We start from the raw sequence: 18,922 nt of genomic DNA, 5'->3' as shown, positions 1-18,922 counted from the left end.
GTGGGTTTCCTCCGGGTGCTCCGGTTTCCTCCCACAGTCCAAAGATGTGTGGGTTAGGTGGATTGGCCATGATAAATTGCCCGTAGTGTCCTAAAAAGTAAGGTTAAGGGGGGAGTTGTTTGGTTACGGATATCGGGTGGATACGTGGGTTTGAGTAGGGTGATCATTGCTCGGCACAACATTGAGGGCCGGAGGGCCTGTTCTGTGCTGTACTGTTCTATTCTAATCCCGCCCTATGTCTCTGTTCTCCGAATGAAGGCCGATTTGGGAAACAGAGACTGGGCCTGAAAGTTTCAATTTTTGGGGGGGGTGAAGCTTCTTTAGGGCGGAACTTCCAGTTGCCAAATACCATTTGATGATGCTCCTTTTGAAGCACCTTGAGGCGTTTACCCATCTTAACGGTGTGAAATTAATTCCAGTTGTTGTTGGCTGCTGTACCGCAAGAGGAGGCCTCCAGTGGGATTTCTACTACCACGAGGGAGCTTGTGAGTGGAAAGAGGAGGTTGGCAATTTTGCAGCAGCAGAACAAACCAAGAGCATGAACATTGCGGAAGCTTTCAGACGTTTAGAATCGGTGTTTTACTGAAGGAAGCCAGAGTGCAGTGAGAAGAGGCTGCTACATCACCTTCCCCGGTTGCCCAAGGAGAGTTGAACGGCTAAGGTTAACCATTGATTTTGCCGTTGTCACTGCTCACCATGCCCTATTGCCATCTTCACTGTGTACAGATGGGCATGTTGATATGGTGGTTAAGTTATCAACCATGAGTTGAAATCCTGCTTTGAATTCAATTTTAAAAATCTGGTAATAAAAAGCTAATATCAGTGAATGTGACGACAAAGCTGTTCGGTTGCTGTAAGAACCCAACTGGTTCACTGAGGTCCTTTGGACAAGCAAACGTTCTCTGCTTCCCTAGTTTGATTTGTACGGGACTCCAGTCATACACTAATGTAGTTAACCCTTAACTGGCCTGTGAAGCAGTCGACCCAGTCACTCCGATCGGGCAAGAAGGAATGGGCATTGCCAGGTGCATTTATATCCCAAGATGATTCTTTTTTCAAAAAAAGTTTGGCCGCTCTGTGAACAAGGGCTCAAAGGATGAAAATGTACCAGACATTGTGATCTGTCTGGTTTTTAAGGGCAGTCTGGTAGCACAGTGGTTAATACAGTTGTTCACATCTCCAGGGTCCCAGGTTCGATTCCTGGATTGGGTCACTGTCTGTGCGGAGTCTGCACGTTCTCCCCGTGTGTGCGTGGGTTTCCTCCGGGTGCCCCGGTTTCCTCCCACAGTCCAAAGATGTGCAGGTTAGGTGGATTGGCCATGATAAATTGCCCTTAGTGTCCAAAAGGTTAGGTGGGGTTGCTGGGTTACGGGGATAATGTGGATAGGGCGGAGGTGTGGGCTTACGTGGGGTGCTCTTTTCAAGGGCCGGTGCAGACTCGATGGGCCGAATGGCCTTCTGCACTGTAATTCTGTGATTCTATGATTTACAGCTGCATAAATAGATGCATCAACGCTAGGGGCTGTGATATGAAGTGCTGCGGAGGGTAAATGCCTCAATGTCTTGCGCGAGGCTGGCGCTGATACAGCTGAAGGTGGTGTATCGGGCGCACCTCACAAAGGTGAGAATTAGATGACTTTTGAGGGGGTAGAGGATGTTTGTGAACGTTGTGGTGGGGGGAGGGATGGTGGCGTGCAAATCACGTTTATATGTTTTGGTCGTGTCCAAAGATGGAGGGGAATTGGAGGCAGGTGTTCAGGGTAATTTCGAAGGTGGTACATGTGAGGCTCGAGCCATTTTCGGGGTATCAGATCGGCTGGGGTTAGAAGTGGGTGCGGAGGCAGATGTTTTGGCCTTCGCCTCGCTGATCGCCCAAAGGCGAATCCTGTTGGGCTGGAGGTCAGTTTCTCCACCCTGTGCCCTGGCGTGGCAGGGGGATCTCTTGGAGTTTTTAACACTCGAGAAGGTGAAGTTTGAGTTGAGTGGAAGGATGGAAGGGTTCTAGAATTCATGGGCTTTGTTTATTACGCACTGTCAAGAATTGGATGACATCGAACATTTGGGGGGGGGGGTTGGGTTGGGGTGGTGGTGGGGGGGGGGGGGTTGAACTATGCATGTTGTTGGGGTGGTGTGGGGGCGGGGAACTGTGTATGTTGTTGGTGGCTATGTATGGGTGGTTGGTGGATTCCTGAATCCTTTTCATTGATGTTTGTATTTAAATGTTGGGGGTTGGTGGTTGGACGAATTGTTGGCCAGGGGATTGACATTGTATTTGTTACTGTTGATTGTTTGTTGGTGGGTGTATTTGGATGAAAATGTGAAAAAGGAGGAGAATAAAAATATTTATTTAAAAAAATGAATGCATGGATTGCAGTGAAGGAGAGTTTTCAAGGGCAACGAGAGATAAGCACTGGATACCTGTCTCACTAAACCCAAAAATCAAGTTTTTAAAAAGCTCCACTTAATGCAGAAAGCCTTGCAAAACCTCAAATTAAACAATCGACTGCAAGTTGCTATGCATTTTAAGTTGCATATCACAATCACCGTGGGTCAAAGGGAAGGTAGCCAAAAACCGTGCACGGTTTTGTACAAGTACAATTATCACTTCCTCCTGCAGTTTCTGTTCTTCTGAAGACCAATAAATCTTTTACTTCCTCAAAGCTGTTGCAATAACTGTAGGTTGTTTTACCACAAAGAATTATTTAAAAATAATCAGAGGACTATAGCTTAATGGGCGAAGTTTAAAACGTGGAAGTATGCAAGGTGTGGAAACGTTTGTCCTCCCTGGTCCCACAAGTATGCCACTGACTGCTGTGGTTGTAGCTATTAACATGACGTTGCTATAGAAACATCTTTGAGGAATGAACCATGCAGCTTTGTTTGGAGTACTTTATACAATCTGTAGTTACTATTTTTGCAGAAGTTTGACAATTATTCTCACATTTAAAATAAGTCCTGTGTAGGTTACAGTTCTCTCTCGTGACCTGGCCAACACCCATCCCTCAAACACATTAAAACAGAACATCTGGCCATTGTGACAATGATCTTTGTGGGATCTTGCTGTGCCATATTTCCTACATTGCAACAGTGACCACTGGAGGCTCTTTATCTGAAACCTCGCGGAATGCACCATGGTCAACGTTCTCAGGCAATTGAGAGTCGAGTCAACATTCTCAGGCAATTGAGAGTCGAGCCAGTCATCCTCTTTAAGAGTGCATCGGAGGCTGGTGTCGTGATCTGAAGTAGTTTGAGCTTATGCTGGAATACCTGGACCCTGAGGGTGACAACTGGGGAAGCTTCTCCGAGTGGAACTCTTGTCCACCTGCCTTCGCTATTGATAGATGTTGATCAATTCCCTGTGAATTGATTGCTGTCAAATTGTGTCACAACAGTATTACATTAAGTACAGCTCCTAATTATTCTCTCACCAAACGCTTAACACAAGTGAAACTTCTCACAATGTCCATGTGGCAAAACAGGCCCAGCAATACAAGTAGAAATCTTGCCAAGAGCCTGGCCTTCTGATTTGTTTGTACTCGTAGGATACGAGTGTTTTTTCCTAAGCTGGGATTTACATTTGATGGACTCAGTATTATTTGAGGAATAAACATTCTACTTCCTGGAAACTGGCCTGTTAGAATTTCACTGTGTATCGTTGAAGAAAACAGGTTCCTAACGACCAATCTTGTTTCGAGGTGACATCCTCCTTTAGGTATCATAGCAACATTGTAGCTGCTCTTTCCTGGAGTCTTAAGGGTGGAACTCTCTTGCCTCGCCCATGACAATTCCTGCCACGGGCTGATCTGGAAAATCTCTGGCTAATTTTATGCGGTGGCATTCCCCATTGGAGTTACACCATGTCGAAACTCTGGAATTCCTGGACTGTTGATGCATTCTTTCAGTTCACCTGACTGCTGAAAATCTTTTCATTCAAATCTGGTCAATTATGAACAAATCTAGTCAATTGTTAATCCTGGCGTGCAAAGGGCAGCTTTTGAATAAAAAAGGCTGGAACTCTCCGGCTTTTGGGATTCTCTTTTCCCGCTGGCAGTGCATCCCGGCCTGCGGGTTTCCCGGTGGGGTGGGGTAGATTCAATCTCGTTGCGAGCGGTGGGACGAGAGAATCTGCCGCCAAGAAACACTGGACTGGCGGTCCAGAGAATCCTGCCCAATGAGTTGCATCAAATAGTTGTTCCCTGCATTTTTCCCCACTTAACTATTATCACATCCCCCATGGAAACAATGGCGGAATTTTACGGACACGCCGCAGTGTGGTTGAAATTTCTTTTTTCTAAAATAAATTTGGAGTCCCCAATTAATTTTTTCCAATTGAGGGACAATTTAGCGTCACCAATCCACCTACCCTGCACGTCTTTAGGTTGTGGGGGCCAAGCCCACACAAACAGAGAGAATTTGCAAACTCCACACGGATAGTGATCCAGAGCCGGGATCGAACCTGGGATCTTGGCACTGAGGCAGCAGTGCTAACCACTCCGCCACCGTACTCCCCTGTGGGGGTTGTAAAATGTGGCGAACCATCCTAAACCCCATTGATTTCGGCGGGAATGGAAGGTCCCGTCACCGGGAGAGCCTGTAAGACTGCCACTCTCTCCAGCCAGGCTAGCTGTTTTTGGGTTCCACTTAACTTCCCCAATTTTGTTCTCCACCAAAACTGCCCCCATTGCCTCCGGCACTGACCATTAGCAACTGCTCATGTGACTCCTGCTCCCGTCACCCCTTTTTTGTGTACAGGCACTGCCCGCCAAATAAATCAGTCAACAGAGGTGTCCTTTTAACTGACCCATCAAAACAAATCTGGTCTCACACAAACTATCATTATTTTAATTATACATATTACAGGGGCTGTCATCTTTATATCTCTATGAATGAGAAAAAACCTTCCTGCAACGATAACACTTTGCACCTGACACTGCTGTACCTAATTTGGATGGAGGTCCCTGGGAATTGATTGATTTATTGTCACATGCACCGAAGTACAATGAAAAGTATTTTTCTGTGGCCGAGGGAACATGCACAGTAGACAAAAAGAGTAATGGACAAAGTACATCGACAGATAGTGATTGGTTACAGTGCAGAACAAGGGTCATACAAAGCAAATACATGAGCAAGAGCAGCATAATGCGTCGTGAATAATATTCGTATAGGGAACAGATCAGTCCGAGGGAGTCGTTGAGGAGTCTAGTAACTGGGGGAAGAAGCTGTTCCTATGTCTGGATGTGCGGGTCTTCAGACTTCTGTATCTTCTGCCTGATGGCAGGATCTGGAAGAAGACAAAGCCTGGGTGTGAGGGGTCTCTGATAATGCTGTCTGCCTTCCTGAGGCAGCGGGAGGTATAGACAGAATCAATGGGAGAGTTCACCACACTCTGCAGTTTCTTGCGATCTTGGGCAAAGCAGTTGCCATACCAGGCTGCGATGCAGCTGGATAGGATGCTCTCTATGGCACATCTGTAGAGGTTTTTGAGAGTCGATGCAGGCATGCATCGGGGGGTGGGGGGGGGGGGGGGGGGGGGGGTGGGGTGGGGGGTGGGGGTGGGGTGGGGGGTGGGGTGGGGGGGGTGGGGTGGTGGAGGGGTGGTGTCTTGCTGAAGTCGATGATCAGTTTCTTGGTCTTTCCGACATTTAGAGAGAGGTTGTTTTTGGTATACCATGCAACCAAATGATCTATCTCCCTTCTGTAGTCTGATTCATCGTTGCTTGAGATATGACCCACCACAGTCGTATCATCCGGAAACTTGTAGGTTGAATTGGAGTTAAATCTTGCCACACAAGTTGTGATTATACAGTAGAGGACTGAGGAGTGTGTCAGTGTTTACAGGGGGTCCCTACGAGTGTGTCAATATATTTCCGGGGGGGTCCCGAAGAGTGTTTTAAGATTTGAAAAGCACTGTAATAACCTTTCAGTTTATGGGTTATAGTAGCAGAGAGCAGCAAAACTATTGTGGTGAAATTGGTATCTCTGCCGCAACTTCCTTATCTTGCCATCTTCTCATGCCATACAAACCTCGACAATCAGTTACACATCCGCCTGTAATCTGAGGGGCTGGCCATTCGATCTTACCCAGGAACAAGACTTTTCCATTTTTTTTTTGCAGGAAAATGGGGTTGGAGTTGAAGATCCATCATGCCCTTTATTGAATGGTGGAACAGGCTGGAGGTGCCATGTGGTCTTCTCCTGCTCGTTATGGTCTTTATATCTATATCATTTTATTAGGAGCTGTTTAGCACAGGGCTAAATCGCTGGCTTTGAAAGCAGGCCAGCAGCACGGTTCGATTCCCGTAACAGGCGCCGGAATGTGGCGACTAGGGGCCTTTCATAGTAACTTAATTTGAAGCCTACTTGTGGCAATAAACGATTTTCATTCATTCATTCATGTTCTCTTCTTTCATCCCCATTCCATCACCCTTCTTCCAATGCCGTCATCTCCCATTCCTTACCTGCAATGTATTCCTGCAAGACAAAAAGCTTTTGCACTGAAATTAGTACAGTACCTTTAACCCATAACTCCCGCAGGGTGGCAAACTCCGATGGATTGCCACTCCTAATGGACAGGCTGGGATTCCAAACCCCTGTCTTGCCCAACCTTCCTCGCTCAGGCAGGGTGAGACGATTGGTGTGGAGTCACTGTGCCCCCCTGGCTGCACTGGCCATAAATGAGGTACACATAGAGACAATTTAAAGGGAGAAGTTAAGTATCAAAGATAAGTGGTTCCGAGAGGTGGGGGGTGGGGTCTGTCTGGGAGGGTGCATTAGACCGGATTGGGGGAATGTTCAGTCCAGGAGTGGGAGTCTGTCCAGGAAGGGGGTGGTTGGACCAGGAGGGATGGGGGTCAGACCAGGGCCCGGGAGGGGGGGGGGGGCAGGAAGACAGACTCTGAAGGGGGGGTGAACCAGAGAGAATGGGGATTCAGTCCTGGAAGGCTGGGGGAGGAGGTCAGTCTGGGAGTGTTAGGTTAGGTTTGGATCAGGTGTGATGTGGTTTGTGTGTGTGGGGGGTGTCCTGTACAAGGCTCGGTCTGGGTTAGTCTGGTGTTTGAAGTGATTTCTTTTTTTTCTCCTTTTTAATTCTTTCAGAGTAACTATCAGGGCAAAACTGCCAGAACCATCTGAAATTAATTATTTGAACCACTTCTGTCAGATTGTTCCCAGCACAATTGTCCCAAGGAAGTTAGCACTTCTGGCCAATTGCAGGGTGAACCCTTACGCGGAAACGTCCTGGAGCGATAGCCCAGTGAATCACTGGCGATCATTGCAGCATGGTGGTACAGTGGTTAGCACTGCTGCCCCACAACACCAAGGACCCAGGTTCAATTTCGGCCTCGGGTGACTGTATGTGTGGAGTTTGTACATTCTCCCATGTCTGTGTGGGTTTTCTCCGGGTGCTCCAGTTTACTCCCACAGTCCAAAGATGTGCAGGTTAGTTGGATTTACCATGCTAAATTGACCTTTAGTGTCCAAAAGGTTGGGTGGGGTGATAGGGAGTGGGCCTGGGATGTGCAGGTTAGGTTAGGGGAGGTATGGTCTGGAGATTGGGTGAGTGGATATCGGTAGAGTGCTCATTCGAAGGGTCGGTGCAGACTCGATGGGCCGAATGGCCTCCTTTGCACTATAGGGATTCTATGATTCCTCCCTAAATGCAGGAAGTTATGGATTATTTAAATTTCCATCGCAGGCAATTCCATCCTTGTTGCATCATACCTATCCCATTACTTTCATCCCTTTCCTGTAATCCCCACCCTCTCCCAAATCACTCCGGCCGTTTAACATGGGCTTCCTTTAACTTCTGCTGTTCTTTATCTTTAACTCCCTCTCCCACCCTCACTAAATCCTGCTGCCAGCGACCATTGGCCCCATGGACTCCAGTTGCCATCATGTCAGAGCAGCTGATCCTCAAAGCTGCAGCCGCTATCTAAAGCTCGCAGAAAAGTGAGGCTCCTTTTGTTTCTTGAGGGAGAAACGTTTAAGTGAGCCTTGCTCCTCACACTTTCTGATCTCTACATCCATCGGAAGAAGTTGGAGTACCTCCCGTCTGTGGAGGGGTGTCAGGGAGGCAAGGCAGTCGGAGAAAGGGGGAAATCAAATGGGTGGGCCACATCAGGCAGGCTCTGGCCTTTCCTGGTCACAGGGCAATGGCGATGGTTGGGGAACCATGTTTGAGGCATACTCCGCATTTCAGTTGCAGAGTGTTCAGTTGGCCAGGTGATGCGCGATCAATGAACACAGAAACGAAGGAGTAGTCCGAATCGAAGGCTTTAACCTACAAGAAATGTGCCCAGCAGCAGGAGTACAGAAATGACCTGGCTGCTGGGAAACACGGGTTCTTACACTCCGCCTCGTAGGCGGAGCTACCTTCCTCTCGACCAATGAGAAGGCAACACTTTGGGCCAATGGGCAGCGAGCCTTCTACACCAATAGCAGCTCACACTTCCAGGTACCGTAATACCCCTAGTCATACTAACACACCAGGAAAAGAGACAATAAAGTTACTTAAAACAAAATGAAAATAGAACAACGGGTCTGTTCCATTGTGTCTGAATTTAGGGTGGCACGGTAGCACAGTGGTTACTTCACAATGCCAGGGTCCCAGGTTCGATTCCCGGCTTGGGTCACTGTCTGTGCAGAGTCTACACATTCTTGGGGGTTTTCTCCGGGTGCTCCGGTTTCCTCCCACAAGTCCGGAAAGTCCTGTTGGGTAATTTGGACATTCTGAGCCCAAACAGGTGCTGGAATGTGGCGACTAGGGGGTTTTCACGGTAACTTAATTGCTGTGTTAATGTAAGCCTGCTTGTCACATAAAGATCATATTTTTTTTTTAAAAGTGCTTTCTGAATTAACATATGTACCTCAAACATGTCAGATATCCATGCATCCCAGGTGTACCCCAAGCTCTGTCCCTCAATTCAACCCAGTGACAAGTCAAATAAGTTCAGGTAGATAAAAATTGCAGATTATTAATATAAATGTTTGGAAAAAGTTCCAGAATGAAATAGTGTAAAATTATATTTGTTGTGTATACCAATCTCTTACTTCACTTGCTCTTTCAGATCTTCCTTTCACTGGGAATATTTAACATTACTGCTTGAACAGAACCTGTGATTCAGTCGTTAAGAGGCAAAATGACATCCCGGAAACCAACGGTCCATTACATTCACATGGAGGAATGCTGTACGCTCTCATTCCCAAAAGGTATGGGTTGTCCAGATACAGATTCTTTCAATGGGACAGCAGTTCGAGTTCTGAGAGATCATTCAGTCCTTGGAACCTTGTCCTCGCCCAGCGCTTCACTTGGCCAACCCGGCTCAAATTTTCCTCTTGCTTTCCTCTCTTCCTTTTTACCGCTCTGTCTCTCCCTATCTATCTTTTCTTTTTAAGAGCCACAGCCTTGCGTTGGTTTGCTCTATGGTGGCTCGTCCAAGCCATGGAGGAAGCAGATGGAGTAGAGTATGGGAGGTTAGTCACTTTGAATGAAAGAGTAGAGTATGCTTAAAAGGTGTGAACGTCGGAAATATTCATGTTCAGAGGGACTTGTGTGTGTGCTCCAAAAAGGATGAAGGTGCAATTGGGAAGTCAATTTAAAAAAAAATGTTCTTGGGATGTGGGCATCGCTGGTTGGGCCAACATTTGTTGCCTGAGTGGCATTTTGTGAACTGAGTGGCTTGCATGGGGGAGGGGAGGGGGGGGGCAGTTAAGGGTGAACCACATCGCTGTGTGGGTCTGGAGTCACATGTAGGCCAGACTGTGTAAGTACGGCAGATTTCCTTTCTGAAGGACATTACTGAACCAGTAATGGCTTTTTACGACTATTGGCAGTGGTTTCATGGTCATCGTTCGACTTCTCATTCAGGGACTGGTTTAGCACAGTGGGTCAAACAGCTGGCTTGTAATGCAGAACAAGGCCAGCAGCGCAGGTTCAATTCCCGTACCGGCGTCCCCGAATAAGTACTGGAATGTGGCGACTAGGGGCTTTTCACAGCAACTTCATTGAAGCCTACTTGTGACAATAAGCTATTATTATTAATTCCAGATTTTTATTGAATTCAAATTTCACCATCTGCCGTGGTGGGATTTGAACCCAGGACCCCAGAGCATTACCCTGGGTCTCTGGCTTACTAATTCAGTGACAACACCACGACGCCATTGCCTCCCCTGGCATGTGAACTTTATTGCAAGGTTGTTGGAGTTCATGAGTAAAGAAGCCTGGCTACAATTGTACAGGGCGCTGGTGAGACCACATGTGGAATAGTGGTGCAGTTTGATCTTATTTCAGAAAGGATAGATTTACATTGGAGTCCCCTTTGAAATATCATCAGGGCCGGAATTCGCTGGCTGTTGGGATTCTCTGTTCCCGCTGGCAGTGCACCCCCCAACTTTCGGGTTTCCTGGGGGCTTCAACGGGAAATCCCATCGACGAGCAGTGGGAATGGAGAATCCCGCCAAGTTGCTAAGAAATATGCGGCTGGGGGAACCGGAGAATCCAACTCCAGATCTTTTACATCCACCCAAACCAGCAGATAGGACCCTCGATTTAACATCTCCCCCAATTGAAGGTACTTCCGACAGTGCAACACTCCCTCGTTACTGTATCAAAGTGCCACCATTTGTCCTCTAGCCCTGGAGTGGGCCTTGAACCCAGAGATTCTGAGGCACAAGATACCTTTTCTCAAAGTGTCTTAGAACACTTTCACACCCATTTATGAAGTGTAAGGGCACAGGGGGAACGGGAGGCTGCATGATTGGGTCTAACTTCTCAACAAGCCCAACCTTGCTATCTTATTGTTGGAATTTACGTTTTGTGTAAAGCAAACTCCGCAATCAGCAGTGAGATAAATAATCAGATCAGAATTCTAAAGTAGGCCAGCACGGTGGCACAATGGTTAGCACTGCTGCCTCAGCGACAGGGACCCGGGTTTGATTCCGGCTTGGGTCACTGTCTGTGCGGAGTCTGCACGTTCTCCCCGTGTCTGCGTGGGTTTCCATCGGGTGCTCCGGTTTCCTCCCACAGTTCAAAGATGTGCAGGTGGATTGGCCATGTGAAATTTCCCCTGAGCGTCCAAAGATGTGCAGGTTAGGTGGGATTACCGAATTATGGGGATAGGGCAGGGGAGTGGGCCTAGGTAGCGTGCTCCTTTCAGGGTGTTGGTGCAGACTCAATGGGCCGAATGGCCTCCTTCTGCACTGTAGGGGCTCTGTGTTTGTTGGAGGTTTAATACCAGCCAAGCATCAGGAGAACGTTCCTGTCCTTCTTTGGAATTGTGCCTTTTAACCCTCTTCCACACGGGACATACCACCCCACAAGTAGCACGGTAGCATGGTGGTTAGCATAAATGCTTCACAGCTCCAGGGTCCCAGGTTCGGTTCCCGGCTGGGTCACTGTCTGTGTGGAGTCTGCACGTCCTCTCCGTGTGTGCGTGGGTTTCCTCCGGGTGCTCCGGTTTCCTCCCACAGTCCAAAGATGTGCGGGTTAGGTGGATTGGCCATGCTAAATTGCCCGTAGTGTCCTAAAAAGTAAGGTTAAGGGGGGGTTGTTGGGTTACGGGTATAGGGTGGATACGTGTGTTTAAGTAGGGTGATCATTGCTCGGCACAAAAACGAGGGCCGAAGGGCCTGTTCTGTGCTGTACTGTTCTATGTTTCTACAACCCGCAGGCCCATCCCAACCGGCCTGCCTCTTGTCACGATTTCAGCGTCTCGGCATCTGACCTCTCACCCTACCCAAACCACGCCCCAGGACCCGGAACCCCTGATGTCCGACCTACCCTATTAAACTCTATGTCGGACCCCTGATCCCTCAACCTGATCCCAGCTCCCTGTCCTCCAACGACCCCAGCAGATCCCATGCCCCCACCCCCGACCACCAAATCCCACCCACTTACCTTCTCTCTGGATTGTTAGTTTCACTGGGTCCTTTAAACCTACCTGCTTTCTGGAAGGCAATGCAGTAAAAAAAAAAAAAGAGGGTTAGGCCTCCCTCAATTCGCTGGTGTTGAACTGGGCTGGGTTCTGCAGGAACTTGTTTGCCGCAGGCTCTAGGCAATTCCAACCATTAGAGGCTTGAACAAACATTTCCAGGCCAGCGAGTGCATTTTTAACTCTTGCATTTCCAGCTGACCATCGCTTTCCTCTGCTGGGTGGAGGTTTCATGTTTGATTCCGAGGTGCAAGTGCTACCCGCCACGTCAAGGTTGGCAGAGACGTTACCCGAGGATTTCGGGGGGAATCCACCGCTTTTTCTTGACCGACCCAGACAATCCCATCCGCACTGAGGCTGTCCTCGGGAAAAGTCAGGATGCCATCCCTGGTAACAACACCCACCCCACATATGGCATTGACTCAACCCAGTGAGATTATCCATTATGCGGGCAAGAACCGAACCCGGCCCAACCCATAAAATTGACCACGTTATTGCATTCTTTAAGTGGCTCATTTTTCCTCATCTGCGGGCAGTATGATGGAGCAGTGGGTTAGCACTGCTGCCTCACAGTGCCGAGGTTCCAGGTCCGATCCCGGTCCTGGGTCACTGTCCGTGTGGAGTTTGCACATTCTCCCCGTTTTTGGGTAGGATTTGCTCCCACAACACAAAAGATGTGCAAGGTAGGTGGATTGGCCACGCTAAATTGCCCCTTAATTGGAAAGAATGAATTGGGTATTCTAAATTTATTTTTAAAAGAAATCTTTCTCGTCTGTCTGCAGCTGTACCGACCACCCGGTAAGTACCCTGTGACAGCACTTTACCTGAATGCCACAGTATAGAAATAAGATCAAGCTTTGAGACAGGAAGCAGGAGAAATATTTTGATCATGCCAGCTGAGGCCTAACTAATAATTTATAAACATTTTGCAAAACCTCCCCACTTTTATAAAGGCAAAATTCTGGGGACCCCGGAGATCTGAAATAAAAACAGACAGTGCTGGGAAACCTCAGCAGGTCCGGCAGCAGCTATGAAGGGAGAGACGGTCATGTTAATTTTGTATTGCCAAGTGCCAGTCTGTATCTTGTTCTTGCTTTCAGACAGTGCTGACCTTTTGATGCACGATCAATTGTACAAAGACGAAGGTTGGATACAACTGAGGCTTTATTGCAGTAAGATGTGTGGCCTCCCACAGCAGCTGGTGAAATGGCTGCTGAATAGAGGACATGCATATTTATACTCCTTCTACTGGGCGGAGCCAGCAGGCAGGGGCTACCGGCGAACCTGTAGTACAGGTCCTACCTTACATCACCTAATACAGGTGTACACAGTAAGAAGTCTTACAACACCAGGTTAAAGTCCAACAGGTTTGATTCAAACACGAGCTTTCGGAGAGCAGCTCCTTCCTCAGGTGAATACAGGTGTAACAGTGGTTTACCTCCCCTTTTAGTATGCTATTAACACCTACTCCAGGCCGAAGCTTTGTTTCTTTATTTACAGCCCTTACTGCTCTCTTTGCCTTATGTCTATGACATCTTTGGTATTTAATCCTCTCTGCTCTTCAACCTATCCCTGGCCTTCCCTTCTGTTCCACCCGACTCTCTCCCCTTTTTCAACAGCATAAGACCTCGCTTTAATTTTGAAGAAATTACATGTTGGATTGAGCGTTAGCTATGGCTCTCCCGCCCCAGATTCAGCAAGCTCGGCCAAGTAACTCCAGTACTGTGGGTGGGATTTTCCAGTTCTCCCTGCCAGCGGGATATTCTCGTCCCATGGAAGTCGATGGACTTTTTGCCCGCTCACCGCATCTGCTGAGGTGTGGCCGGAAATTCCCGGCCTGAGTTCCTTCCATTTTAATATTCTCTGCCCCGCTTTCTCTCTCTACACTGTCACGGCAGCACAGTGGTTAGCACTGTTGTTGCACAGCGCCAGGGACCTGGGTTCCATTCCTGGCTTGGGTCACTGTCTGTGTGGAGTCTGCACGTTCGCCCCATGTCTGCGTGGGTTTCCTCCCACAAGTCCCGAAAGACGTCCTGTTGGGTGAATTGAACATTCTGAATTCTCCCTCTGTGTACCTGAACAGGTGTGTGGCGACTAGGGGATTTTCACAATAAGAATGCAGTGTTAATATAAGCCTACTTGTGACAATAATAAAGATTATTAGTGTAAAGCTGACATTTGAAATGAAAATGAAATGAAAATTGCTTATTGTCACGAGTAGGCTTCAATGAAGTTACTGTGAAAAGCCCCTAGTCGCCACATTCCGGCGCCTGTTCGGGGAGGCTGTACTCAAACAAAAACAAAAGTGCTGGGCAATCGTAGCAGGTCTGACAGCGTCTGTGGAGAGAGAACGGAGCTAACGTTTCAAGTCTGGGTGACTCTTTGTCAAAGCTCCGTTTACATTGTTCTCCCGGAATGGACATCACGCCACCTTGTGGTAAATGCTGGGTGATGTTTTTGCCCTGGCTGGTTCTCCGTTTGCTGGCTTTGTGTTGGAGTTGGACACTGTCAGGAGATTCATTAAAACCTGTTTATCTGATGCAGGAATGTCAGGAGGATGTAGAACTCACTTTGCTATCTCCCTCTCCTTGCTGATTCTCACACAACCGTCAAATTACAGCATGGAGCAAACAAATATAATTACTGCTTTGAGCCGAGGGAAATTAGACATGCACTCGCCTCATTTGTATCCATTCTTGGTATATTGCTGTCGCAGGCAAGGCCAGTTGCCCGCCCCACATTGTCTTTGTGTGGAGGGGTGGTGGAGGTTTTGTGGCCCAGCTGTCATTCCCCTGACATAACACTTACACACCATTATGTCCTTAAATCTGAATGCTGCAGTTTTAAAAATACATTAATTGGGGGGATGTGGGCGTTGCCCCAACATTTATTGCCCATCCCTAATTGCCCAAAGGGCATTTTCATAGAATTATAGAATTCACAGTGCAGAAGGAGGCCATTCAGCCCATCAGGTTTGCACTGGCCCTTGGAAAGAGCCCACACTCCCACCCTACCCCCGTAACCCCACCTAACCTTTTTGGACACTAAGGGCAATTTAGCCTGGCCAATCTACCTGACCAGCATATCTTTGGACTGTGGGAGGAAACCGGAGCACCCAGAGGTAACCCACGCAGACACGGGGAGAACGTGCAGACTCCGCCGCGACAGTGACCCAAGCTGGGAATCAAACCTGGGACCCTGGAGCTGTGAAGCAACTGTGCGAACCATTGTGCTGCCATGCTGCCCCTTTTTAAGAGTCAACGACGTTGCTGTGTACCTGGAGTCCTATGTAGGCCAGACCAGGTAAGGGTGGTAAATATCCTAACCTAAAGAGCCATTAGTGAACCAGATGGGTTTTTGATGACAATCCACAATGGTTTGATCATTAGATTTTAAATTCCGCATTTTTATTGAATTCCAATTTCACCATCGACCGTGGTGGTGGGATTCAAAACAGGGTTCCTGAAGCATTGCCCTGGGTCTCTGGGTTACTAGCCCAGTATATTAAAAATGCTAATTGATTAAAAAATCTTTTCAATACATTTAAATCTCTTAGAAAAACAAACAGTTGTATTTATAGCCCCTCATCAGAGACAGCTAATCCCTTAACAACCACTCGGAGCTGTCAATCAAACTGTGAAGCAACCAAATAGTAATAATACTATAACGATAGATCTCTGGCTTATGTCAACAAACAGATATTGAAATGGCAAGCACTGATTTTTTTTTTCTCAAGAGATTCAGCAGGCTGTTTTCAAAATGTAAGGAGCAGGATATTTAAGTAACTTCATTCCAGTGTTAATGTAAGTCTACTTAATAATCATCTTTTATTATCACAAGTATGAAGTTACTGTGAAAAGCCCCTAGTCGCCACATTCCGGCACCTGTTCGGGTAAGCTGGTACAGAAATTGAACCCGCGCTGCTGGCTTTGTTCTGCATCACAATCCAGCTGTCTAGCCCACTGAGCTAAACCAGCTCTTGTGACAATAATAAAGATTATTATATATTGGTTAAGGCATAGAGTCTCCATGACTTTGCGAAAATCTAGGCCTAAAGGTTGAGTCAATTTAATTCTGTATTTTCTTCTTTTCCCCAATACTCAAATGAATCATCGAATGAGCACTATTCCCCAATACTCATTGGGGAATACAGCTCATTCGATGATTCATTTTTGCTCATTTTCAAAGGCAGCCAATCTTCATTTAAATAGCTATCTCCTCAAGGCATCTCAAAGTTCTTCACAGCTGATGAAGTGCAGTTACTGTAATGAGATAGGCAAATATGTTAGTCTCAAAATGGAAAATTGCAAACTTCAGAGAACATAAGTCACCGGTTCTTTTGGTTTTGTTTCTTAGTTTGCACAAATTGGTCACATCTGTTATCTTCTGAAGTAGAGTTGATGAGGGGGAGCCAGTGGATGAGGTTTATTTGGGCTTTTAGAAGGCTTTTGACAAGGTCCCACATAAGGGATTAGTGTGTAAAATTAAAATACATTGGATTAGAGGTAATGTACTGAGATGGACAGAAAACTGGTTGGTGAGTCGGAATAAATGGGCCTTTTTCCAAATGGCAGGCAGTGACTCGTCGGCTACTGCAAAGAATGGTGCTGGACTCTCAGCTATTCACAATGTATATTAATGATTTAGATGAGGGAACTAAATGTAATATCTCCAAATTTGCTGATGAGACAAAGTTGGGGGGAGGGTGAACTATGAGGAGGATGAAGAGAGGCTTCAGTTTGATTCGGGCAAGTTGGGCAAATGAATGGCGGATGTGGATAAATGAGAGGTTATCTGCTTTGGTAGCAAAAACAGGAGGGCAGATTATTACCTGAATACCTATAGATTGAGAGAGGGGAAGGTGCAACGAGACCGAGGTGCCCTTGTACACTCGTCGGTGAACGTAAGCATGAAGGTGGAGCAGGCGGTGAAGAAGCCAAATGGTATGTTGGTCTTCATAATGAGGGGATTCAAGTACAGGACCTCCTGTACTAGTTATACAGGGCCTTGGTGGGATCTCACCAGGAATGTAAGGACACAGTTTTGGTGTCCTTATCTGAGGAAGGATGTTCTCGCTACAGAGGGAGTGCAGCGAAGGTTTACCAGACTGATTCCTAGATTGGCAGAACTGATGTATGAGGAGAGATTGAGTCGGCGAGGATTATATTCACTGGAGTTTAGAAGAATGAAAATGGAACCTCGTAGATACCTATAAAATTCTAACCGGACTAGACCGTGTTCCCTGGGGAGGAGTCCAGAACCAGGGTCGCAGTCTGAGGATACGGGGTAAACCATTTATTTTATAAAAATAAATTTAAGAGCACCCAATTTTTTTTTCAACAAAGGGGCAATTTAGTGAGGCCAATCCACCTACCCTGCGCATCTTTGGATTTGTGGGGTGAGACCCACGCAGACACGAGAAGAATGTGCAAACTCCACACGGACAGTGACCCGGGACTGGGATCGAACCCGGGTCCTCGGTGCCTTGAGGCAGCAGTGCTAACCACTGCACCACCGTGCAGCCCTCGGGGTAAACCTTTCGGACTGAGATGAGGAAAAATTCCTTCACCCAGAGAGTAGTGAGCCTGTGGAATTTGCTACTACACTAAGCAGTTCTGGCCAAAACATATCTTTTCAACAAGGAAATATAAGTCTTGGGGCTAAAGGGATCAAAAGATATGGGGGGAAAGCGGAAACAGGTTATCATGGAATCTACAGTGCAGAAGGAGGCCATTTGGCCCATCGAGTCTGCACCAGCCCTTCTAAAGAGTGCCCTACTGAAGCCCACGTATCTACCTTATCCTCGTAACCAGTTAACCCCCACTTAACCTTTTTTAGTACACTACGGGCAATTTAGCATGGCCAATCCACCTAACCTGCACATCTTTGGACTGTGGGAGGAAACCGGAGCACCCGGAGGAAACCCACGCACACAGGGGGAGGACGTGCAGACTCCACACAGACAGTGACCCAAGCTGGGAATCGAACCTGGGACCCTGGAGCTGTGAAGCAACTGTGCTAACCACTGAGCTACCGCGCTGCCCATTGAGTTGGATGACCAGTCATGATGATCATGAATGGCGGAGCAGGCGCGAAGGGCCAATAGGCCTCTCCCTGTTCCTATTGTGTATGTTTCTATGACCACAACTGTAACCTTCTGAAATCCATGTCAGCAATCTAGTTTGGTGCATAATTTAAAAAAATCATTGTATTTTTGAACAATAAACTTGTGCCAAAGGTATGAAAGCTGTCCATTCCAATAGGAGTGGCAAGAGTTAGAGAACGTGTCAGCATGACCTGGCAGAAACACGAGGCAGGTGGCAGATCCAGCAGCAGGGAAAATGACACAGCCATGTTGAATAAGGCCCCATCCCCTCTCTCACATTCTGTGCCACATCCAACTCCCCACCCCCTCACACACATTCTGTGCCCCACCCCCTCTCTCACATTCTGTGCCCCACCCCCTCTCTCTCATTCTGTGCCCCACCCAACAACACCCCCACACACACTCTGTACCCCATCCAACTCCCCACCCCCTCTCTCACATTCTCTACCCCAGCCAACTCCTCGTCCTCACACGCACACTGTACCCCCATCAAACTCCCCACCCTCACACACCGTGTATCCCATCCAATTCCCCACCCCCACACATACGGTACTCCATCCAACACCCCACACCCACACACAATATACCCCACACACTCACAACGTACCACATTCAACTCCCCACCCTCACACACCGTGTATCCCATCCAACACCCCACGCACATGCACTGTAGCCCACCCAACACCCCACCCTCACATACAAACTATACCCGATTGAACTCATCACCCTCATACAGATAAACTGTATCTCATTCAAGCTCCTCATACTCTCACACACATTGTACCACATCCAAGTCCCCATGCACACCCACACGCTGTACCGCATCAAACCCCCCTCCCCATCACACCAATACACTGTACCCCATCCAACTCCATACGCATTCAAAAAC

At 47.6% G+C, this 18,922-nt stretch overlaps 1 protein-coding gene across 1 annotated transcript in view; it reads left to right on the top strand.

Moving 5' to 3' along the window:
* svopl (SVOP-like) overlaps positions 1 to 18,922 on the top strand; it is a 143,955-nt gene that overhangs the window by 11,766 nt on the left and 113,267 nt on the right. Inside the window, exon 2 of the mRNA XM_038780875.1 lies at positions 9,066 to 9,207. Within this exon, the coding sequence (XP_038636803.1) occupies positions 9,138 to 9,207 (70 nt within the window). The 5' untranslated portion in view covers positions 9,066 to 9,137. The remainder of the gene's footprint in view (positions 1 to 9,065; positions 9,208 to 18,922) is intronic.

The sequence above is a fragment of the Scyliorhinus canicula genome, chromosome 20, assembly GCF_902713615.1.
Source record: "Scyliorhinus canicula chromosome 20, sScyCan1.1, whole genome shotgun sequence".
Taxonomy (NCBI): Eukaryota; Metazoa; Chordata; class Chondrichthyes; order Carcharhiniformes; family Scyliorhinidae; genus Scyliorhinus; species Scyliorhinus canicula.
The sequence above is the reverse complement of the archived record's forward strand: the minus strand, read 5'-3'. Positions and strand labels throughout refer to the sequence as shown.